Consider the following 26,596-nt stretch of genomic DNA (forward strand, 5'->3'; position numbering starts at 1 on the left):
TTTATGACACTCTAGGAGAGAAGATGGGCCATTAGCATATTTTATCGGTTTACATATTTTATACATCACAACTCTCTTTTGGGATGCTCTAATGTGGATTCATGCATTATCTTATTTATATATTCCTCCCCTCCCCATTTTTGTTTTTCCTTTCATGGTTGTTCCTTTCTACATATTAATTATTTTGCTTTTAATTCAACCAGTAGGAGGCAGATTATATAGGTATGGAATTCTACCTCTGTATGAATTCCAAGCTAAGTAGCCCAGCCATCCCAGATTTCTGGCTGCAAAAACCTTGTTGCATCTATATGGTATGAAGGTACTCAGAGACGTTTACTTTTTAACAAACACTTTTGCTCATACATCTTTTGTTGTATGTTCAAGGGGAAAATGTGAAAGCTTGTCTTAGATTACATTCATCTCTCTGGCAGGAATGATAGTTTTTGGGAACCCTCGTCATCAATCCAAACAACAATAAATGTTTTACTTAGTTTGTTAGAACAAAGCTAAAATCTTCAAGGATCTATGTCTGAAATCCAAATCTAATTCTCTAAAAACAACACTTTTGGAAGGTACAGGCAGAAGAGGAAAACCACACACACATACAGTGTACATATGTGCTGTGTGTGTGATTATGTATATATACACACACACACACATACATACATAAACACACACACAAACTTTCCTCTTGGTCCTGGCAAGTTGTTCTACTTCAATGAAAGTCAAACATTTTCAAAACCTGTTTTACTTCACTCTTTGCTGAACATTAAAATAACTATTGCATCTCTCTGAAGTTATGAATGAGATGAAGTACTGGAAATTTAATTTACTGCTAATCACAAGCAAGCAATGCAAAATGTAGAGATATAATTCAACGTAAAGGTTCTAACAAAAGACTATCCTCAAATTTTGTTTTTAGATTGAAACCTAGACAAAACCAAGTTCTGGCAAATAAACACCATAAGTGAAAGGAATGCAAAATGTAATCTTGTTAACATTACACCAAGTGTCTCATTCAAGGATATTGCAGTGTGTAAGCTTCTGAGAGTCTTGGTAGTTATACAACAGTTTACTAATAGAACTACAGCAAACCGAAACCAGAAAATTTTTAAAGAATTCCACAGGCCTTATGTGAAGACTCCCAATGGCCCAGCTCTCCTAGCGCACACCAACACTGCACTGACCTGCAGCCCTTGTGATGCCTACAGCTTCCCACCTCACCATTAATTGTCTGGCATGCAGTGTTTGGTGAGCGAGTAACTACTTTTTGATTTACAGCAGTAGAAATGCATTTGCAGTGCTGGAAAATGCTGCAAATTCCATCATCTGCATTTTGTGGCACCAGACATGTATTTTTTGCATGACCAGCATTGTAATTACACTTAGCCAGAAATTCTCACTCGCTGGACCGGATCTCCCCTACATCAGTCCGGCTAACTGGTGTTTATCCGAATCACTTCCATGATCTAAAATCATGATTTAAAATTATGGAAGGCTTAAAGAAAAGCGAGAGGAATTCTTACTGCACACATTTTTCTTTATTAACAATCAGGAAAAATATTAAACCAACAACCTATGAATTTCAAAGCTTGTAGATCAAGGATGAAATATAATATATGCACCACCTGCAGTGCATGTGCTAGAAACAAAGTTTACTAGTTTCGGCTAACTAAAACAACTATGTTTTGATATCCTGTATATGCAATAATAATCACCTCTTTAAGTAAGTTCATAATGAATGAGTTTACCTGCTTTAATGATTCATCCAACTTTTCCCTTGTTGCCACCTTGGGTGTACTGCATTTGACTCCTTTATCTTCATCAAGTCTTAAAAGAAGATCTGCAAATGGAATGAATAATGGAGTGACATTGGAATCCCCTTTGAAATAAAGTGCCATTTTCACAGAAAGTATATTATTAAGGATGATTCCTTTTTAAATAATTAGTGCCATTTTCTTGTCATCTTTTTTGGTCAGTCAAAGTACCTAGAAGGAATGCCAATGGGTGAGCAAAACCAAATTTAAAAAAATGCTACTTCTGTGTTCAAAAAGAAAAAATGCACTAATATATACAGGGTAAAATATTCATTAACTGAATGGGATAATACAACTAGAAGGCTACTTAGGGAAGTGCACCATACCACAGTGCTGTCAACATGTTCTTGTCCAAGGCACAGGAAGTACTCTAGATCACATTCATGGTACAAAATAAAGAATTCTACCTTATAAAAAAATAGATCAAACATTTCTTGCAATGTGCCAATACAATGAACATAATAGTAGAACATAGCCATGTAATCTTTTTAAAAGTTAATTTAAAAAATTACAAGCAGGATAAAATTATAAAAAAGAAAATATTATTGTGATAGAAATTATCTGTGTAATCCATATATGCCTAACATACAATGCCCATGTATTACTATAGCACTACTGCAATTTTACTGTCTCAGTAATATTTTACAATCCACTTAACATTAGTGAGGCTATGCTTTACTTACCGTTTATCAAACTGCATAAAAGAAATACTTTTTATAAAATGCAAAAAATCAGCTCCAAAATCAGTACAAACTAAACAAGATTAGAAGAAATACTCCTCTGATCAGTCCTCTGCTCAGCAAACTTGAGCCTGCTACACATCACCGTTAGTGGCCAAGCCTTCAGCCACTAATGCCACCATCCTCTGGAACTCCCTCTCTAAACCCCACTCTCACTCCTTCTCGAAAAAGAGACCTAAAAACCTAAAAACCATCGTATGGTTGTCTCACTCCTCCCATACTCTCCTGAGTGTCAGGCACCATCTCTTTAATGCTCTCTGAGAAGTGAAGGATGCTATATCAATGTTTACTTTTCATGCTATCAGTTGGTTCCCAAAGCCATTGATGGATAGCATTGATTTGGTCTGAGAATCTGTAATGTGACAACCAATACTGATATTACCTTGGTGTCAAACTAATACAACAACGTGCACTTACATAATATCTTTCACATACAAGATCTTACGTTTTATAGAGAGTGGGAACGCGAGCTTCACTAGAATCTGAATAATGACTGCAAAATGTTTTAATGAGTTTTCCATATATTGAATTGGGACAATTAGGAATACACTTTATCTGATTTTGCATAAACAAGCATTGTTCAGGGATTAATAATGCCGAGACAACATCCTTCAATTACATTATTTCTTAAATACACCTCTACCTTATTTTTCCTGAAACAGCTCCAGAATATTTTCAATAAACAAATACGTTAATATGCTTAGAATAAAGAATTTTAGTACTTATTCAAAATTGTAGTCATGTGTGCTCAGAACTGAAAGCACTTGTACTCCTCAATCATTGATCAGATGGATGTGACCTCCCTTGTGATTCATGTCATTGTAAAATAATGAACCAGGATCACATGGTTTCCACTTTTACCAAGTTTTAAACTCGGGTGACATCCTGACAAAATAATTGATCCCAAAATTACATAAACAAAAGCAGTTTGCAATGCTTTTACTTGGACTACGAACCAGTGATGCCAATATTTCTTCAGTTAAAACTCAAACAGAAATAGTGAATACAAACTGTATTGACAAATGCAAAGCTTAAAACAAAATTAAGATCCTGTGGAACTTGTTGACAACCTCAAGTTTGATTGAAGTCTGGATGAGAGTTGAAAACTTACAAATTTCTCTTGCCAAATAAAACAAAAACAATACATATTGTTTTTGTATGAGTGTTCTCTTGTTATTCTGTTTGAATTTACTGTGTCTTGTTGTGCTTCTGGAACCTATGATATTTTACATTTCAAGTACATAATAGCTAAAGCAGAGAAAAGGACAATAGAAGTTCATATATCACAGGCAGTTAACAGCCTAAACGAAGATAGAATCCCTAATCTTTCAATGACGTTCTTCGCCACATGCAATGGGTAACAATCCAAACCCAGCACAGTGCACCAGGAAAGTTTTCAGGTCACTTATCCTTTTAATGTACATCATATGACTTTTCTGCTTGCTATACAGAGCTCCCATTGAGTTTTTAATTATTTTCAACTGGAGGAAGTATATTTATCATTCCTTTCAAAGTCAGGAACATTAAAATTTAATGAAGCAGGGTATTGGTGCAAAGGTTGAGGTATTGTAACTCGTGGATCTGCTTATTCGAATTAAAACCAATGATATATTCCATACATTTCTGACAAAACGTAAAAAAATTATGAACATAAGTTTTGTTTCACAGTACATGTATTTAGTCAGATCTGACTAGTATATTAAAAGATGCATGGCCAATTGGGGTCATCACAAGAGAGGTTTAATGAAGAAGGTCATTCAGTCGACTTGATTTCATCCTTCCAGTATCCCCACCAAAGTACCAAGCTGCTTTTAAAACGCGTCCAGTGCACTGACTTCAACCACCCAACCTACCAGTATTACCCTCTGAGTAAAGAAAATCGTCTTGGTTGCTGTACTGAAATTGCAACTCGAAACCTATATCCTACAGTCTTCGTGCATCTTGAAGTATTGTTCTGGATTTATTTCCTGAATCCCATTTAACATATTGTACACCTTAAAAAGATCCCCTCTAAGACATAAGATCACAAGATTGTTCTGGATGAAGGAGGCACTTTGGCCAAACTGATCTTATCTCTCCAAAACATTCACCCTAACCCCCACCCCCATCACTGCATCAAGCTGTGCTTTAAAAGAATCTAGGTCCTTGTCTTTACCACGTTTCCTAGTTGTTGTTCTGGGTAAAGAAAAACTTCCTGGTATAGGTCCTGAAATTGCCCTTTATAACCCTAAACCTACCTCTTGTTTTACTTTCATGATGCATCATAAAGTGATGATCTGGATTTACTTCTTCAACTTCATTTATAATGTTGTACACCTCTATGGGGTCCCCTCTCAAGACTGAGGAGACATAGCTTGTCTCGTCGTTGCTCATAGCTAACAAGGTAAGATCATCTTTGTTGCTCTGCTCTGCACTGCTTCCAGGGCCTAGGAACCGGAATTTTTCGGCACTGATCTCCTTCCCACCCTGCCCGTTTGTCCGGCTAGGTTAAATTGTATAGCAATAACTAGTTGTCTTGTTCATTACTGCCTCACAGTGATTTGGCATGGTCAGCAATGAGTCAACTAACATCCTTACATATTTGTCAGCCTCACCTGAGTAAGTTCTATCCATAATACCTGTATGAGTTTCCTATTCTTACTTCCTATATTTCTAGTAACCTTCCTGACTTTGTGCCATGCTTGGTCATAAGTTGTCTTTGCTGCAGTTTTAGCTTACTCCGAGGAAGCTTCCAAAATCGCTTAAAAGGCCCTCTACTTTTGCCTAATAACTCTCTTTTCTTGTTACCTTGACAGGGTCCCGCTTAAAGGATGAATGCCTTGCAGGCTATAGCTTCAGTTTCCTTACAATCTCAGCTACAGAAGCAAGAAAGTCCTTGGCAACATCATCAATCGTCGAGTCCGCACTATAATAATCCTTGCATTTGATATAGCACTTTTCATGTCTTCTAGACGTCTCAAAGCACTTAACAGAATATGCTATAAAGTGAATTAACTGTATATTTGTGGGTGAAACGCGGCAGGCAATTGCGCACAGCAGTGTCCCACAAACAGTCATGGAATGAAAATGACCAATTTATTTTTTTTGTTTTGGAAGGATTATTATTAGGAGTGTGGAGTAAAGAAATTTGCCCAAAGTTTCGACCTGCCGGGAATTGAACCCAGGTGTCTCGCTTGCAAGGCGAGTGCTCTAACCACTGAGCTACAGGACTCCACAGCACTGTCAGCCCTTGCACAGAATCAGTCCCAGGCTTCATGGTCAGCAACACCCCGCACATCATGGAGCACCTTGGCACGATCACTAATAACCCAAAGCACACTGACCACTCCAACCGGAGTCACTTCATGTTACACGGTCAACACCTGCTCTAAAAGTTCAAGTGCTGTCCAATTGATAAAAACGATCAGAGACATGCCTTGTGCGGCATTAGTCTTTGGGTCCAAAGACCCTTCAACTACAAGAACTTGCCGATGCTAGACTTCACAAGTTGAGGCGTTTGCTCCAATAAAGGATGGCATTGGTGTACAGTATTACAGGGTAAGGAAGCTGACTCGCCAAGTTGATGGTCCTTGCAGCATCTGCAAAAATATCATGGATTCCTTGGAGAAAGTAGATATTTGAAGCCAACAGGTGTTGATGCTGCCTGCACAGGTCCAGCACATCACAAGGTATTGTGCCAAACTGGACAAGAAATATAATAGTTATCTGCCAAATGATTTTATACTTGTTGAAAGTATAGAAGAAGAAAAGATTAAAGTCTCCTTTGACATCTTAAAATTGTTTAGTGAGAGCATTGACAAACACAACTAGAATATCTACAAACACGAGGCTCTTTTGTTCATGTGTGTTGTGGAGAAGATGTTCTCCATGGAGAGTGTCTTGCCTGTGGAGAAGTTATTTTCTGAATGCAGATCATCAGTGTCACAATCCTGTATCTTTGCTTTGTTTCAGTTTACAGTATTGAATGCCTGCTTACTTTCAAAGTCAGATACCACTTTCAGTTGCCCCCAAGGTCACTCCGCTCAAGCCTATGTGGTGTGTGCTAATTTCCCATAGGTATAAACGACAAACCCAGCGTGGACAATTTGCACCCAGGATTTCATTTTGCAATCTCCATACTTAAGAGACAACAAATATCGATAGTTTCTCACAACCTAAACATTTTCCAATTACAATGATTGGATTACTAAAGATAATATAATAAATATACACAAAACACAGTGTAAAGGATTAAGTAAAAGATAATAAAATATAATTACAATAAAATAACAGGTACAAAAGTAAAAGTTGTTTCAAAGGTGGTTTCAGAAATCACCCCTCTTCAAAATTAACTTCTGTTTAGGCTGCACTGTTTTCTCTCTGGATGCTTGCTATTAGCCTGAAGCGTACATCTGTTCTCCATTTCGTGTCCACCCACCACCCCCCCTTCATAATTAAATACCTGTCCTAAACACTGTTTGCGCTTCCCAATCCCTGTTTATTTTTTGAACTTAATTTGTGAGGCATTCAATTTGTAAGATCTCAAAGAGTTTCACAGAATATACTGTAAAGTGAATTGACTGATATTTTGTGGGTGAAACATGGCAGCCAATTACACACAGCAGTGTCCCCCATACAGTTGTGGATTGAGTAACCAAACTATTATTTATTTTTTGAAGGGATTATTACCCCCGGAAAAGCAACCTGCCAATCGACTAACAACTGGGTTCCTACTTAGGCAAATTTCCTTACTCCACACGCCTGTCTACCTAGCACTAACGTGTCTCCCTAACAGGGAACAGAACCCAGGTCCTCTCGCTTGCGAGGCAAGTGCTCTAACCAATAGCTGCAGGACTCCACAAGGTAAGCATTTTATGAAGGGGACCTCAGCATTTGTCACCTGATGGACTATTACAATATAAAGCATATTGTTCACATCTTGTTTCACAATTTTTGTATTGTCAGTCAGTATCACGGAGATTCAAATAATAGTCTTACCTTATACTTCAGAGATCTTTCCTTGAACTTTCAAAGTCTCCAGAAACTATTTTTTTCAAAACCTGAGGAACTTAATGAAGGTTGCAATTTTGATTTTTTCTCTATCATCAAGTTCCTTTGTACTTAAAAACTCCACCATTCTCAAGTCAAAGCCTTGAACTGTGGCATATAATGCAAGTTTGTTCCCAAAGGTGCAGAACAGATAACAGTTTACAATTAGAGGTCTGCAACTGAATATTTAGGAAAGGTGCAGACAGATGAGTTTATGTTGATGAGGTGCAGCAGAACAACTGAGATAAATACAGCTATTCACAATTGTACTTTCTAAGGCAACACACCTTGTAAATAAACTTATATTTATGTTTACAGCTTACCAAGAAACCATAAATAAATGCAGGTGTTTAACATGTTAAAAAACACAGAAAACACAGAATAAGCCAACTGTCAGCCATCATCAAGCAATTAATATGGTCTAATTAATGATGTTACCACGAAAAGGATTTGGGAATTTTACATCTAAATGAACATTGATTTATCTTATTTTACTCCCAAATCACAACACACAATGTACTGCACAGAAATTCAACCCCGGTGCCCATTTTTCCTAAATAAAATGCAGATCAAGTACATTCAAGTAACACATCCCTATTAATATGCACGAATCATCGCACTGTGAAAGCCTGGCACAACAAAAGGAGACAGTATATTTTGGAGCTAAACTATTTATTTGACCTTTCCCAATTAAAATTCATAACACTTTCCACTCTAAATGACACTAATAGAATATAAAAGGGTATAAAGTCCCAATTAATACCAGGGCTTTAATTATGACTGGAGGTCACAGAGAACCTTGGAAGAGTATCAAACATTCGATGGCAATAATTTGTTTTTCCATTAGCTTTGCCTTTAGTTTAAAAAAGATAAATTGTGCTCTGTCAACAATTTGTATTTACTATTAAGTTCCAACAAAACGAAGATTCCTTACTTTTCTACCCCAGCTCCTCCAGTACACCTCGCCACAAGGGACAACAGGATCTTGTTAGTTGCATTTACATAGCATTTTTCTTCACCTACCTGCCCCACTTGCAAAATCTTACTCAATACAGCATGTCATAATTTTAATGCTATGCAAACGCCCTGCTTATCGGCCTTCCCAACTCCTCCCTCCACCGGCTGCAGATAATCCAGAACTCGGCAGCCCGTGTCCTCTCCCGCACCAAACTCTGTGACCCCACCTCCCCCACTGTCACCCGATTCCATTGGCTCCCTATCCTTCAGAGGATTCAGTTCAAGATCCTGGTCCTCACATACAAAGCCTTCCATGGCCTCGCCCCACCCTATCTCTGTGACCTCCTAACCCCCTACCAACCCGCCCGCTCCCTCCCTTCAGCCGGCTCAGGCCTGCTCCACGTCCCCCGATCCACCCCCCCACCATTAGCGGGAGAGCCTTCAGCCACTCTGCCCCCAACCTCTGGAATTCCATCCCCCAGTCACTCCGCCTCACCCCCTCCTTAGCCTCGTTCAAGTCCCGCCTCAAAACCCTCCTCTTCGACCATGCCATTGGTCACCCCTTTCCCCTCCCTTCTCCCCCCTGACCCCAGCTCTGGTCTGAAATGCTGTACACTGTCCAGCGCCTTGGGACGTCCTCCCGACATGAAAGGTGCTATACAAATGTAATCTTGTTGTTGTTGGTTAGTGATTCCTGGAACAGTCTACATTTATTATGTACTAACATGGTTTAAATTTTCATAACCAACTTTAAGGAAAACAGCAGGATAGGACTAAATAATGATGTTTCCAAAATAAAATCAGAATGGCCAAAAAAAACATTTTGGGCACTGCCATACATGATTCCTAACCTAACCCTAACCCAACAAGGCATCTTTACAACGGTCTTAGATGGAATGCAAAATGATCTGGTTAGGGTTACAAATGTTTTGCCTACTATCAGTATGATGCACACTCGAAAATGTGTCCAAAAGTCGCTTGCGAATATTGAACAGAAAACCATTTAAGTTAGTTAACAGCTTGTTCAAGGTTCCCACTGAGTAATCTGCAGACGATGTATTGTTCAGGACCTAAATCTAAAAGTGGGCTATTAACCCAGGTCAGACCTGACATGAAAGGAACTTAAGAATCAAATACCTTAGATTCTGCCAGAGAAATAGCTCATTTTTTTAATGCATAATAGAAATATTGGATTCTCTTGAAATGTATTGTAAAACAATAACAATAATACTTGCATTTGATAGAGTGCCTCATCACGTCATTGAGAAGTCTCAAAGCGCTTCACAAAACATATAGTAAACTGGATTGACTGTGTATTTTGTGGGTGAAATCAAGTCAAATTAAGGATTTCATGGAAACTGCCAATGCAAGCTCAACATAACCTGGAGTATTTGTTTGTGCTTGCTGCCTTGGGGATGGAGGTATGCTAACAATATTGTTGGAAAGGAAGTGAAGTCTCAGCTTTCCTTTCATTACAGTACATCACAGCTATGATATTATTATCACATATTTCATGTTAAAAAAATAAACGTACATCACTCCTTTTTTTTTGCAGGAAATGTTGTTGCCATTTGCTTTGAATGTTGCGGGTCAGAGCATTGAATTAGCAATCAGCAATTAGATCCCTGGTTTAGTTATGTGAGGACATTGTAGTTTGTCTCATAATAAATTTGTAACGTGTTTTTGGGAGCTAACCATTACATTTTAGTCAGGAATTTGAGTCCACTCCTTATGCACATCCTTTGTATTTCAATTGCACTTCAACAATAGGCAAAACTATGATGCATTTCTGAGGGCACCCAGGCCAGCAGCTTTAAGCACTTGAGACATCAAAGTAACCTGAATCGGTAAACTTTCCCTTAAAATGTGACTGGATCCTCCTATTTCAGAGAGGTCGCCAAATGAAAGCCAACCTCCGTCCCAGATAACTGCTTTCCAACCGCTCCCAGCTTTTCACTCCGTTCACACGTTGCATAAAATATTTCTCAGGCAACACATGATCATTTGGGAGAAATTCCTCGTTAGTCCTATTTTCTAATTTATTCAATGATTGACTTTCCCCAGACTGGTTACTTTAAATATCGGGCTTGAAATCGCACTCAAGTCAAAAAGAACGCTGAAAAAGTGTACTACCAGGTTCAACCTCAGTAAGTGGCACACAGGTGCTGGCAATCGCTGGACTAAGTAGGTTCATTGGAAAGTTATAACTCAAGAAAAGTTTCATGTTGGACAGGCAGTCAAACAGAATAGCAACAGAGCAAAATCAAGAGTCGAGATGGAGAGGAAGAATTGAGCATTGTTAAAGTACAATGCAAACCCTCAATTGTCCAGCGCCTTGAGACGTCCTCTCGTCGTAAAAGGCACTATATAAATGCAATTTCTCCTTGTTTTTACATGTGTATCTGGTTAACTTCCATGAAGAAGAAATAAAAACGGGAAAAATTATGATAGTGCTTGGACACAAAAACGGTAAAATGTATTGCTCAAGCCACACTCACATATTTTATAACCTGATAATGCAAAACTGATAATGGAGCTCTGCATCAGTGTGAACAAGCTTTAAGCACCAGATATGTGAAAATTAACCTTTGCACCGCGACAAACTATACATTTCACAGCATCGTTTTTGTTATTTCTCCTCTTGCTTTTCATTGTATTACCTGCAACATTCTCCAGCCCCCTCCGTTACCTATAAACATTCCTCCAATTGTATAGTTCTGAAGATTCTGATAGTAAACAGATCACTTAACGGATACCTCAAACAACAGAATCTTAAGTTTATGTAAAAATCTGTGCATTTTTTGGAGAATTACTGATTATTTTAAGCTGCACAAGTGCCATCCCTTCATGAATCTACCACAAATAGTCAAGAAAAGCATTTCCCAAGCTAATACCTAAGCGAATAAGACATTAATTGCTATGAAATTCCCACCCTAAGTATACCAAGTCAAAGAAAATGTATTCCGCTGGGAAAGTCTTCTGCCCTACCCCATAAACGAATGTCTTTGATTGTCTTCTTCAGTCTTTGAATAATGCTGCCCCATTTCCCAGAATTGGACCAATTATCCAACGAGACAACAGTCTCTTCATACTTGGTTTTCTTCAGGCACACTATTTTCCCTTCCTAGGCTATATAAGTAAAACTCACATAAGTGGTATCAGTCAGGACCATAACATTTAATATGATTTACACGAAGTGCGAGTTCCAGGCAAACTGTATGTCATACAAAATCCGATTTAATCAATAATTTACACTGCGAATGCGTAATTCAATGCAGCCAACTAAGTGCGCTTGCAGTGACGAGTCAAGATTACATTTCCTCCGATTCAATGTGTCTTGATCCATCGCCTCATACGCACTTACCGGCAAGCATTAGCATTGCAGTGAATCGCGGAAAGTTCCTCTATGCATGCGCCGACGGATCAGGACATTTCCCGCGATTCAATGCAGTTGCCCCAGTCGGTAAGTGCACTTGTCAAGGCAACATTTTCCATTTACTGTACAGTTTTATCGCATTATTCATAGTGCTAACAATTTACATAATAATTGTACATGAAATTGACAGTACAGTACACTATGCCAGGCAGACCAAAAACAGATAATAATTTCCCCCAAAAACTAAATGTACTTTTTTTAAAGCAATACATTTCTGCTGAATGGCCTCTCTGATACTATTGTCTTAAGTTTCAATAGCCCCTTGTGGTAAACAGCAACAACAAAATTACATTTGTATAGCATCCTTCACGTCGGGAGGACATCCCAAACCATTCAATTGTTCTAATATTCCCTGTATGGAAACGTTTGTTCTAACATTTCCTCGAGGCTCCTCAGTTCGTCTGAGTTAATACCTAGTTTATGCTCCGCTTGTCACCAATTTACTAACCATGAAGAAAACAAAAATCACTGTTCGCTCAAAACATTTGAAAATATCTCTATAAGATCACCTCTTAATCTGTAATGTTCCAGTAATATCAAACCCAATTTGTAATGTCTAGTCTTCACACTATAACCCAGTAGCTCAGTGGTTAGAGCACTCGCCTCGCAAGCGAGAGGACCTGGGTTGGATTCCCAGGTGGGGTGAAACATTGCGCAAGTTTCCTTGCTCCACATGACTGTTTACCAGCAGTAAGTAGGATTGTAAGTCAGTTAGTGGATCGCTTTTATGGGGGTAATAATCCCTTCAAAAAAATAAAGTAATAATTTGGTCACTCAATCCGTGACTGTTTGTGGGACACTGCTGTGCAATCAGCTGCCACGTATCGCCCACAAACATAGTTAATTCACTTTACAGTATATTCTGTGAAGCGCTTTGAGACGTCTTGAAGACGTGATAAGGCGCTATATCAAATGCAAGGTTGATTATTATTATTATCCTTGGCATCATCCAAGTTAACCTGTGCTTAATTTTCTGCTGGGCTCAGATGTCCTTTCTGTAATCCTTAATTTGATGCAATATCTTTTGCGTCAAGAGAATATCTCAGTGCTGCACAGGATTCACAGAACAATAACTGTGTCATTTGTTCACAAACTGAGGTGTCAATTTACGCACGTCAATTTTTACCAGAAAATTGTGATTGCCACAAGCCGTACTCTGTCTATGACCAAACCAATGCACAAAAGTAATTTTGCTTTATATACTTCACCCTGCATGCTCACCTTCCCGCTCCTGCTCCAAACACATGGTCAGTTCTTGGATGGTGGCTTTGTCCACAAAACATTGCACCCTCAGTTGATCCACCTCTTCTCCAAGGTTGACACTGCAAGGTGAGACACAGGAAAGCATTTATTATTGCCGTTAAAACAAGCATCTATGTATAACAGTTCACCTGGGAAGTTCTACTTGTAACATGAAATAAAAGCAATGTAACCTGAAATAAGATCCAAAAGAGGGTGTTAAAAAGGAGATTAGCTAAATGGTTGGTAATATCAATATCAGGTCCCAATAGTACAAAGAGCTAGAAGTGATAAGGAGTTCCCCAATATAACAACAAAATTACATTTGTATAGTGCCTTTCGTGTCAGGAGGATGTCCCAAGGCGCTGGATAGTCAGTGTTTCGCATTTGAGCTGGGGGTGATCGAAAGCATAGTCAAAAAGGAGAGTCTTGGGATGGGTCTTGAAGGAGGCAAGGGAGGAGGTGAGGCGGAGGGCCTGCAGGATGGAGTTCCAGTGGGTAGGGGCAGAGTGGCAGAAGGCCCACCCGCCAATGGTGGAAGTGAGCGCAGGGAGTGGGCAGGATAGTAGTGGGTTAAGAGGTTGCAGAGGGAGGTAGGGGGGAGTAAGGCCATGGAAGGCTTTGAAGGTGAGGTCCAGGACCTTGAATTGTATCCTCTGAGTGATGGAAAACCAGTGGAGTCGGGCGAGGATGGGGGTGATAGAGTCACAGAGCCTAACAAATAACACAGTCACCAAATTGTACTGTAAATCATGAAGCCTGGTGCGGGAAAGGACACGGGCTGCAGAGTTCTGGATGATCTGCAGCCTATGGAGGGAGGAGTTGGGGAGGCCAACAAGCAGGGAGTTTGCATAGTCAAGCCTCGATGTTATCGATGCATGTATGAGGGTTTCGGCCGTCTGCAGTGTGAGTCAACAGCGGAGCCGGGCGATGTTACGGAGGTGGGGGAAGGCAGTGCGGGTCATGGCATGGATGTGGGGTAGAAACAATAGTTGAGGGTCAAACAAGATGCCAAGGTTCCAGACTGGCTTAGTAAGGTGGAGAAAACATCCATGGATGGTGATGCTGTCAGTGCCTGAGGTGAAGAGGTGTTCCGGGAGCCAATCAGGAGAGCCTCGGTCTTGTTGATGTTCAACTGTAAAAAGTTAGCTCTCATCCAGTACTTGATGTCTGACAGACATTCTGTCAGGACAGCATTGGTCCTGGAGTCAATGGTGGAGGCAGAGAGGTACAGTTGGGTGTCATCCACATACATGTGGAAGGTGACCCCATGTCTGCAGATGATTTTGCCAAGTGGGAGCATATAGATGTTGAAGAGGAGGGGACCAAGGACAGAGTCCTGAGGAACACCACACGGGACAGTGCAGACGCTAGAGGAGAAACCGTTTGTGGAGATGGAAGTGGAGGCGTTGTGAGAGGTACGATCTGAACCATTCAAGGACAGAACCGTGAAGGTTGAGGTGTGGAGCTGTACATTGGATAAGTTTGCATCAGTGACTGCCAACTCTGATGACCTTCATAAGCAAACACACTGCAAAGAGAAAAATTAATACCAAATATAAAGTCTATTTCTTCTTTAAAAATGATATAATGATCCAAACATCCATAGAGATACAACTGTAGAAGTCACTCTTGCTTATCTACAACATTAAATTGAGAACATATTATACTGGTGTCAGCCTGGCTCAGTTGGTAGTACTCTTTCACTTTTGAATCAGAAGGTTATGGGTTCAAGAGTTTATGGGACTTTGGGTTCACAGTCCAGGCTGACACTTCCATGCAGTGTTGGGGAACACCGCTGATGCTCACTAGGATCCTTAGGATGGCACATTAAACCGAGCTCCTATCCGTCTGTTCAGACTTATCCAATGTACAGCTCCACACCTCAACCTTCACGGTTCTGTCCTTGAATGGCATCATTCGAAAAGAGAATTTCTCCTTGTGTCCTAGCCAACAATCCCCCAGATAAAATTAGTCTCTCACTTCATGGCTGTGTGCCGATTAGCTGCCATAATCACCATATTGAATCTTGTTCAGCACTTTGAGATACAATGGATAAACCTGCATCAGTGACTGTCAACTCTGATGACCTTCATATCCAACTACACTGCAAAGAGAAAAATCTTTTTCTCTTATTGTACCGATACCAAATACTGAATATATGATGACTTTTATCCCCCATTTTAATTTGCACATGGTATTGTTTAATAGTATTCCCCGAGAAAATAATCCTCTAAATGAGGTTTACATTGATTTACATGACCTAAAATATAAATAGTTTGGTTTTAAACTAATAGAGTAAAACTTTATTTGTAAAATGATTCGTAAATAGTTAAAATAGTTGGTCAGCGACACACCCAGGATTCATTATTTAAATCACAATCAAAACAACAAAATTACATTTATAGAGCGCCTTTCACGTCGGGAGAACGTCCCAAAGCGCTGAACAGTTAGGTGTTGGGGCCCGAGCATGGGGGAGGGGTGGTGTAGGGGTGAGGGAAGGCAGAGAGGTGGGAGGGAGACCAAAGGCACGGTCGAAGAGAAGGGTCTTGAGACCAGCCTTGAAGGAGGCAAGGGAGGAAGTGAGGCGAAGGGACCATGGGATGGAGTTCCAGAGTGTGGGGGCAAAGAGGCTGAAAGCCCGGCCACCGATGGTAGGGCGGGAAACATGGAGTAGGCTGAGCCCGCTGAACAGAGAGAGCAGGCAGGTTGGTAGAGAGTCAGCAGGTCAGAGAGGTAGGAGGGGGCAAGGCCATGGATGACCTTAAAGGTGAGGACGAGGATCTTGAACTTGATCCTCTTGGAGATGGGGAGTCAGCGGAGTCGGGCGAGGGCGGGAGTGATGGGGTCACGGAGCCTGGTGCGTGAGAGTACACGAGCTGCAGAGTTTTGGATGATCTGCAGCTTGTGAGGGGAAGAGTTGGGAAGGCCGATGAGGAGAGAGTTCCCATAATCGAGCCTTGATGTGACGAATGCGTCAGTGAGGGTTTTGGCAGCCTGAGGGGTGAAGTAGTGGCGGAGGTAGTGGTAGGCAGTGCCGGTCATGGTGCGGATGTGGGGGAGAAAGGATAGTTCAGGGTCAAACAAGACACCCAGGATCCTGACTGGCTTAGTGAGGTTGAATGTATAGCTGTGGAGGCTGATGCTGCCAGCGCCTGAGGTGCAGAGGCACTGGCTCGAGCCAATCAGGAGGGCCTCAGTCTTGCTGATGTTGAGTTGGAGAAAGTTGGCTCTCATCCAGGACTTGATGTCGGACAGGCCAGGACGCCAGTAGTCCTGGAGGTCGGGGTGGAGGCAGAGAGGTAGAGTTTGGTGTCATCCGCATACATGTGGAAATTTACCCCATATCTGCGGATGATGTCACCAAGGGGGAGCATGTAGAGGGTGAAGAGGAGGGACCGAGGACAGAGTCCTGAGGAACACCGCACGAGACGGTGCATGGGCTGGAGGAGAAGCCGATTGCCGCGACAAAGTGGAGGCTTTGTGAAAAGTAGGACCTGAACCAGTCAAGGACAGAACCTTGAAGGTTGAGGTATTACAATGTAATAGGTCAAAATATATATTGAATAGAAATGGATTACGAGTTAGGCAGGTCAATGATATAAATCAAGAAAGCCACTGACCTGATGACTCGGAAGTCTGACTTTATCGTATGGGAACTGGCAAAACTAAGGGAGTGAACCAGCCGGTGGTAATCATGTGCTGTAAAGCTGCCTAAATGCTCATTATTGTGCATTTGAGATATTAAGGAACTCAAACACTTTAAAATGGGCTTCCACTGTAGATATCTAAGTGGATGATTTTTGTGGAAGACTATAGGACCAAAAGGTTCTCATTTCAAATCCCAAAGACTTTGAGAATGATAAAATAAGCAGAGGCAAGGTAAACCTACATTAAGTCCCTGGAATGCAAAATGAATGTTTCAGTCCTGGCTGATACCAAATCAAATTCAGGCAATTATTCTGCACTTTGAAGTTCAGATTAGTTTGGATCAATTCTGATTACAAACCTTGTGTATGTATGTAGGAATATAGGGTATTTTATGAATTTCTCTATTTGAGAGAAAACTGTAAGCAGTGAATGTTGTATCAGAAACCATGTTCTATGCGAGTATTATTGCAACAGATTACTATGCACTAGTTGTGGGCGTTACGTTTAGCTATTTTAGCTCCCCCTTAAAGTGGTCAGCAGCAATTTCAATAAATTAAAGCACACCAACATAGGAAACAGCAATAAAATCTATATTTTAAACTATTCAGATTTAAAGACGAATTTAAGCGCTCACTGCTTTTTAAACAAATGCCTTACCTAGGGAAAGAAGAAATCCCAAGGGAGCAAAACTTATCCTGACCAACTCTGACCTGCCATAATGCCATTGTAACCATGGAGCAGAAAACAGATGAACTGATAAGGTCACTAGACAGCGTTTATTTCAACAGAAGGCCATTGGGAATTCACAGCAGTGGCCATATGACTTGAAGCCTCAGAAAGCAAAGTGTTCCAGATGCAAGTTGATCTAATTTCACAACTCCTATGAAGGCGTTTCATTTTCTTTTCCAAAGTACCCAGTCAAAATTACGTACAAGCAATGTGCTCAAAGAGAATTTATCCCTATGTACTCAGAAATTCTATGAGTTATTCGCATGTGAAAAGTTTTCCTCCTTTGATGCAAATATCTAGACAGAAATGAAGTGGAAGAATTTAGAGTTAAATATTCCAGGATATAATGTGTTCAGGAAGGATAGAGAAGGAAGAAAAGGAGGAGGGGTGGCAATATTAGTTAAGGATACAATTATATTCTATGAAGCTATGAATTTGTCAAGGGCTAATTCGTTAGAGAATGGCATTAAGTAGAATGTCAGATCAGTCTTTTTTTAAAAAAAGAGGGAATTCAATCAGCAACAAATTATATTTCTTTACAGAGCAAAATCCTTCAGAATATTTCAAAACACTCAGTGATAACCTCATATTTTTGGAACTTAACATACAAATCCTTTTAAGGATACACGTAAACATACATTTATCTACCGGAAATAGTAGGAGGAATAGAAGAAAAACAGTACAGCTGGAAGATGTTTCCATTTTTTATGGTTCCTTAGTTTGCTCTTTCAAGTTCTTACTACTATATAGTCTACTTTCACAAATTTTATGTGTGTATCTAACATGCACATAAAACCATCACTATTTTTAGGAGCTTCCAAACCAAACTACTGCCAATTGTACAGGCTTCAGTTTCCCCGGAATGCACACTCTCTCCATAGAAGCATGCACCCTGCTTGCCTAATCCAAGAATTTAGGAACAGGTTGACAAAAACTAAGGCTTGGGGGCCCAAGAGTGCATACTGTGATACTGCTGGAGTTTAACAAGCTAAAACCATTGTAAAGTACTGGAAAGCTTTCTTCTGGTTGTACAGCTAAGATTACCCTATCCATTACACCTGCGACTTGCAAGGATTATCTGGAGGAAGTGAAGGGCAAAAATCAGTAAAGTTGAGTTATGCTCCACTTCTTCCTACAATTCGGACTGAGCAAGAATCCCCAGGAGAGCAAACATTGTAGGTGTCTGGCTAAGTTGGTAGTACCCTTGTCTCGGAGTTGAAAGATTGTGGGTCCACAGATATTCACCCCAACTGAGAAAATCATTTTTTTCAGGGCTTTGAGGTGTTTCAACCTCAAAATTCAATCATACAAGTCACATTTAACTCATAATAATAATAATCCTTGCATTTGATATAGTACCTTATCACGTCATTGAGACGTCTCAAAGCACTTCACATGGGAAAATGGGCTAATTTCTGCTGAGTTGTTGAGACATACGACAGTTGGATTGAAGGCCTGCAAATCCAGTTAACATAGCCTCTATTCCTAGTTGTTGTTAATGTATTTGCTGTTGTACTTACTGTCAGTTTGACTTCAGATCTCACAATGGTAATGATTGGGGAAAAAAAATGTTGGCTGAATTTTCTTTTTCCTATCTCAAGAACACAGAGCACTTGTAACATCCAGTGACCCAATCAGTCAACACAGCACAGATAAACCAGAGATTATCGTTTATAAATGGTAATAATCCACTTGATGCAAATAAAAATTAGCATTTTTATAGCACCTTACCCATAGGGAGAATGTCTCAAAGAGCTAACCATGCCATATGATTCATTTAAAAACAAGTCATTGTATCATCATCCAAGCCTTATTTTTTTTAAAAAAGTAAATCGACATAGCATTACTGTGTTGGCTGTGACTGTTGGGAAAAATGCAGTTTTCTAGTATGCATCTTTTAAAAGCAAGGCAATATTGTGGTTGAAACTATGACTTAAAGATGAACACTTACAATTTTGCCTGTATTGGACCAGGGAATTGAGGATACATTTGAACGTGCCTACCTTCAGTTCCTCAGTACAGTACAAGCAGACTTGACCTATGGTCTTGTCCTTCACTTGACCTACCCATCCTCAATTCCCCAGTATGGTGCAATTGGACATTCCTTTTGACTTCACAACAAATGAAATCCAGTGTGGTGCAGCACCATTTAGGAAAACAAAGGTGATAATTGGTAGATTGAACAAAACTGAATCAAATTTTCAGATTTTCAAAAATATTTCGACACTGATTTCGACAAAAGGTGGTTTGACTTCCGTAGTTTCCAACAAAGTTTAATTATTTCAGAAATCACAGTAAAAAAAATATTCAATACAAAAGAGGTTTTAAAGCTACAAAATAAATGAGGCAGGAAATAAAACAATGCTGTTGCCACCTTCTGTTATGTAGCATCTAAAAGTTGTCTGTCTGGACCTCCCACTGATCTGCGTTAAATACTGACAAAAAGTATAGAACACATGCAAATTGCTTACAGGAAACTTATATTAAAACTAGGAGAATTTAAGTTTTAAAGCTTTCCCTTCATTTTAAATAGATATTTTCTTATTAATTTAAGTGATTACTAATTTTAAATCAGCCTCACCAATTAAGCTGCTAAGATTCCGGACTGATCATGGAACACCACCCTGCAATTACTTTCATTTTAAAAACAATTTTAAGGAAATAAAAGGAATTAATCAGCGCCTTCCACGTTTGGAGGATGTCTCAAAGTATTTCACACAACTAACAAGGTGGGAGAAGAGTAGCTGGTCATAACACAGACAGAGAGAGATGGGCTTTAAGGTGAATTTTAAGGCTGGGAGGGAAGGCAGAGCGACTCCAGCATGGAGTTCAATTCTATATGCGGGGTATGTGGAGACAATGAGCTGAATAAGGATAGGGGTGATAGGCTCGAAAAGCCTGATGTTGAAGAGGCCACAGGCAGCAAATTCTGGGTAGTATGCAGCTTGTGGAGAGAGGAGCTGGAGTGCAACAAGTACATTAGTCAAGCCTGGAAGTGACGTTTCAAAAGAGTTTGAGCAGCCTGGAGATAGTGGCAGAGGTGGGTGATATTGTGGAAGTGAAGGACAGCAGAGCACACGAGTATGGATTTAAGTTTTGAAGAACAGATGGGGATCAAGGTGCCACGCTGGTTTCATAAAGTAGAACGAGCTCTGTAGATCAACGTGGTGAGCAGCCGAGATGAGCAGGTACTGATGGAAGCCAAGCAGGTGAGCCTCAGTCTTGTTCACTTTGAGCGTCAGAAAGTTAGAACTCATTCAAGATTTGTTGTTTGACAGGCAATCAGTCAGAGCAGCAATGGGCAGAGAATCGAGGATAAAGGCAGAGATGGAGTTGGGTGTCATCCACGTACATGTGGAGTGGAACCCGCTTACAGACAATGTCACCAACATGGAGGATGTAGGTGGTGAAGAGGAGAGTGTAGAGGGTAGAATCCTGAGAGATGTTGCGTGTGACTGCAGAAGCATGAGGAGATGCAATTGGAGGAGACAAAGCAAAGTGTTAAGAATCAAACCAGGAAACAACAGAACCATGGAGACGGAGCAGGAAAGAGAGACTGTGGAGAAGGATAGAATGGTGGAGCACATCGAAGGTGACAGAGAGATCAAAAACAAAGAGGCAGAGGGAGCTCTGATCTCAGAGAATGCAACTTTGACGAGGGCATCAACAAGTCAACACGGGCTATTTTGAGTCCAGTAATTTGGCACTATTATACAAATTTGTGTGTGGCAGTTTCAAAAAAAAATTATGACTGAAGGGAAAAAGCTATTAAATGATTTGACTGGTTTACATTTATTAAATTTATTCAAAGAAATAATTAATATTTCTAAAAGCGTAAGACAACTGTTGTGTAAAAACAAATCTCTAATTTATTAATTTTATTAAGATTTAGATAAGATATTTAAAATGTGTTTTTCTATATGTCTTTGAAGTTCCTTTTAAATTAAGTGACCAAATTTAGCAATCCCAAAGTCAATTTGTTTTAAACCCAATATTGATCTGAAGCTCTGGACCTTCTAACTCATATTTCCCCTCCTTTCCATTTCAATATTTAAATCCTGTTAATATTTAAATTATGTTTACAATCTAGTTTTATCAACTTCTATGTAGAGGAGCACAGCAATGAACAGCTCAGTAATGTTAAAACCATGAGAAACAGCAGAGCAATATGATGATCATGCTGTTTTGCACAGCAATTCACTGCAAAATTATGCTGTAAATACCTCTACTGAAGAGTCAAGGGAATCAGCACTTCCAAATCAAAGTTAAGGGAGCATTGAGAACTCAGTATACAGGGAGTAATTTTCAAATTGGGATACTAAACTGTAGGGCTAATTAGATTATAGTGCGTAAAACAATGGATAACCAGGGAAAGATATAAACCAGTGAGAATCAAGCTCCAACTCTACTGGAAGGCCCAACATCTTAGCCCAAAATTTCGAAATGTTAGATTGGGCAGATTGTAAAAAATTCTTATATTATGTCTTAATTTGGAAGCAAATTTTAGTTTACCATATTTTTTTTAAAAAAGTGGCTTCCAAATACAATAATTTTTGTACAATATATTTTGAGTCAAAATGGTCTTATAGGCTCTGAACGATGAGCTGATGTTAATGATGATAACAATAATAAAGAATGAAGGCCCAAGCCTTCTCCTGCAGATGATGACAGTAATGAGGAGCAAGATGTACAGTGGTCAGACAATGAGAATGTGACAAATAAATAATTTTTGCATTTGATATAGCACCTTATCACATCATCGAGACATCTCAAAGCCCTTCACAGGATATATTGTAAAATAGATTGATTTTTGGGTGAATGCGGCAGCCAATTTGCGTGCAGCAATGACCCACAAACAGTTGTGGAGTGACTGACTCAAATTGGTCATTGGTCAAATAGTAATACAACTCCCCTTTTACATCTCCCATTCATTCTGAAATTCACCAACATTATTACAAATCATAAATATTTTTAATGAGTTAAGTACAATTATTTTGGCTTTAATAAAGGGACCAAGGTTAATGGAAGTTCAAGACGTCAGAGAACAATTTAACATCTCTTCAACATAACAGGTTTTGGAAAAAAAATAAAGCAATTATGCACTTTCCTAACAATTCGTCCCTTTTATGCTGCTCTCAACCCCATGTACTGTATTATCAATTCCACTTTTTACAGTGGAACATCTAGATCTCTCTTGCATTGCTTAAAATAATATATTTTTCCAGGATAACATTGTGCACAAAAAAACCCTAAAATGTTTGGGTCCCGTTCAGTGTGTCATGTACTCGCCTAATAACCACCTAAGCCATAATAGCCCTTACATTTAATATAGTGCCTTTCACGTTTTAAAGTTTCACATAGGAGTCTCAAAAGTATCAGAATCTTGAACTCTGAGCATGGCAATGGGTTTCTACATGTTAGACACCCTATTTCTAAACTTTCACAACTCATCTCTATATTGTCAAGCCTAACTATAGTCTTCATTTCTCTGAATTTTCCTCTTTTTTCCTTTCAAATATTGAAATGCATTATCCTCTTTTCTCTTCTTCCTCGGTATTGGGCAATGCTCTGGCAAATGATTATGCAAGCAATATGTCCCAGAGACGAGCTAGCCACAACAGCACTCCATAGTGCAGTTACATAGCTGTCATGTTACAACATGAAAGGTTTCTCATATAACTCATTCATAGAAAAAAGTTAACAACTGAGGAGCTTATAAATACTGTAGAGACAAATTAGGAGGAAAGGTGGAACCTCAACTTTCACTCTGCCACAACTGGTGACCATTCATTGTCTCAAAATGAGAGCGGGAACCAATGTCTTAAAACAAGAAACATGCTGTTGTATAATCCAAATCACATCAGTTCACTCATCCGATTGCCTATCAGACATCAATTCCTGGATGAGCTCCAATAGTCTTTAGTTGAATGGAGATGTTTCCCAACGTTTCCATTTTGTCTCTTCCAATGGCTTTACTTCTGCCCCTGCACCATCACGTGCAGCATTCCTCAGGGCCTCAGTCCTCTCCTCTTTATTATCGATATGCTTCCGCTCAGCAATGAGGTTAACTTCCACATGTATGAGGATGACACTCAACTATCTCTTTGCCTCCATCGTGGATTCGAGGACCTGTGCTATTCTGACCGATTGCCTGTTGCCTGGATGACAACTAACTTTCTCCAGTTGAATGTCAACAAGGCAGGGGCTCTCCTGCCTGGCTCCTATCAGTGGCTTGTCAAACTCAGACGCTGACAGCAGCATTCTACACAGATGCACAGTCCACCTGCCTCCGCTCAGCAGGCACCAACCTGCTTTACATCCCTCACCTTACCTGTCCCACCATCAGCAATTGGGACTTCAGCCATTCTGGCACCACGCTCTGGAAGGAACACCATCCTGGAATCCCTACAACCGCTTCCCTCACCCCCTTCAAGGTCTACATCAAGACCTTCCTCTTTGACCACATGTCTTCAGTCATCTTCCCTCTCCCAGCTCAGGAACAAGCTGCTTGCAATGTGAAGGTGCTATAAAATGTAAATTTGTTGTTGTAGCAGACATGACCAAGATGCTTCTCCTTGGCTCCCCTCAGGCAGTGACCACAGAGGTGATGCGGAACCGCAGTGTCTGGTTCAACCCCTAACTGTCCTTCATGAACTCCATCAGGGCTCTCGCTTACTCAGGTTTCCCTCACCTCCTTAACATTACCCATCTCCATTGGTTGTATGTAAACAGATTGAATTGAAAGGATCTTGTTACTTTTGGAAAGAAGTATTCTGGAGAGGATCATATGTTTTCTTTATAAAAATTAAATAATTTAGATATAAACATGAACACAATAGTAAACCAATGCTAAATGAACAACAAAATTGCAATTACTTTAATATTTTTGGTCATCCAGGTGACTGACACATGCGGAAACCCATCACCATGCTTAAGAATATAACCAAACAACATTAGTAGTGCCCCACATCTTCTATTAAGTAAGAATTTGAGGACAATTAATGCTGAGAGCTGCAAACTCCAGAGTGATTCCTTTCTCCATCCGAGTTCAGAGACCACTGATACTGTGCAAACTAGAGATCCAAAATTCCATATAGCATTATCTTGTAAGACTATTTTGTGTTAAATTTCAAAAATGTGGAACATTTTCAAATGTAATCTAAACGTGGAAACTGTTTTTTATAAGAACTATGGTAAACCTGCTTCTAAATTAATACTGAATTAAGAATTGTTCACAATTCTGTGCGATCTTCAATTTTAAAAACTGAATAGTCTTAAAGATAAGATTAGGTGACATTTCAGGCCTCGGGAGTTCACATAAATGGTTGAGAACGTCTGTAAGAATTTCAATTGGATTCATGACCAAACAAGAGAACCAAAGTAAAATTTTTGAAAGAGCATTTCCTAAAACTCTCCTAGATTTTAAAATCGATTAAATTCAAACCTTCAAAATAGAGAGTTCAGCAAGTAAGAGATGACCAAAAGTTCAACAGATCGATATCAAACAGTCTTAAGGAAGTCACTCCTGCTATATTCTTTATTGCTAATCTGGATTTATCCAAATATTACATAGGAGTGAAGAGAATTTCAGTGTTTTACTTATTTCTATTAGGAAAACAAGAACTATAGCACCAGTCCACATGATGAGCTTTTCATACTGCATGCATTAATATATAGTATATCCCAAATATTACTGAAGATTATACATTCCTTGCAGATTCCTTCTTGTAACTATTTTTTGTTCACCAAAGGCAAAAGACGCTCATTAGTCTCAACACCCACAAGCAATTGAGATAAAAAGAAATTAACGAAAAGCAATTCCTATCTACATATTAAAGTTAATTAAACAAAGTCTAATACCATTATGTTGCAGAAATACTCAATGGGTGCACTACAATATTTCAAAATCTTGAAATTCAGTTCAGCTGAAAAATGTAAAAGACTCCTGAATTACTTGTGGATATTCTTTTCTTTCCGTGTGCAATTAAAGATGCTTCTTCCTTTTACAGAAATGATAATTTTTTTTCCCTCTGGTGTGTTGAGTTTCACAAATTGATACAAAACGCTAAATGTTACAAAGATGCCCATCTGTTAGCTCATCTTAGATGTACCACTCTCATCACTGGGTCACAAAATCGTGGGTTCAAGTCCCACAATGACATTTCAACTCACAGTCAAAGCTGACACTCCACTGCAATTCAGGGGAGCGGTACAACAAATATATAGCGCCTTTCATGTTGGGAAGACGTCCAGAGCTGGGGTTCTATTCATAATAATAATAATAATCCTTGCATTTGATATAGCGCTTTTCACATCTTCTAGACATCTCAAAGCGCTTCACAGAATATACTGTAAAGTGAATTGACTGGATATTTGTGGGCGAAATGCGGCAGCCAATTGTGTACAGCAGTGTCCCGCAAACAGTCGTGGACTGAAGTGACCAATTTTAATTTTTTTTCTTGAGGGATTATTATTAGGCGTGTGGAGTAAGGAAACTTGCCCAAGGTTTCCCCCTGCCTGGAATCAAACCCAGGTCTCTCGTTTGCGAGGCAAGTTGTCTAACCACTGAACTACAGGACTTCACAGGAGGAGTGAGGACCAAGAGGTTTGGAGCTGGGGTGGAAAAGATGACCAAAGCTGCGGTCAAAGAGGTCTTGAGCATATGGACAAGATGAAGAGACTCCGGAATGGAGGTATCAGACATCAGCAAACAATATCTTGGAGGTGGAAAAATGTAGTCTTAGTCATGGGGTATGAAGCACAATCGGTAGAGGTCAAGCAGAAAACCATTTCACTCGGAGAAACTAGAAATAGATCTGCTGAGGACAATAGTAAATATTACACTGGTTCAGCAGCCATTTCTCTTCTCAAACTGGGACTGTGGCAAAGCTGAAGTAGAATAGACAGAGGTATACTCCAAATCGAAACAGTGTGATACTGGATTTTAGGTATTGATGCCAACAATATAGAGTTCAAAATGGAAAAGTGTTAATTTCCCA

General features: G+C 39.7%; 1 protein-coding gene across 3 annotated transcripts in view; it reads right to left on the bottom strand.

Moving 5' to 3' along the window:
- The window catches only part of cntln (centlein, centrosomal protein), a 187,097-nt gene that overhangs the window by 81,451 nt on the left and 79,050 nt on the right, over positions 1–26,596 (bottom strand). For all 3 annotated transcript variants that reach the window (XM_042333055.1, XM_042333048.1, XM_042333041.1), the window contains 2 exons: positions 13,200–13,300; positions 1,752–1,843 (listed from right to left, as the gene is read on the bottom strand). In XM_042333055.1, coding sequence (XP_042188989.1) covers positions 1,752–1,843; positions 13,200–13,300 — 193 coding nt within the window. The remainder of the gene's footprint in view (positions 1–1,751; positions 1,844–13,199; positions 13,301–26,596) is intronic.

This window comes from Callorhinchus milii, unplaced genomic scaffold (assembly GCF_018977255.1).
Source record: "Callorhinchus milii isolate IMCB2004 unplaced genomic scaffold, IMCB_Cmil_1.0 Scaffold1, whole genome shotgun sequence".
Taxonomy (NCBI): domain Eukaryota; kingdom Metazoa; phylum Chordata; class Chondrichthyes; order Chimaeriformes; family Callorhinchidae; genus Callorhinchus; species Callorhinchus milii.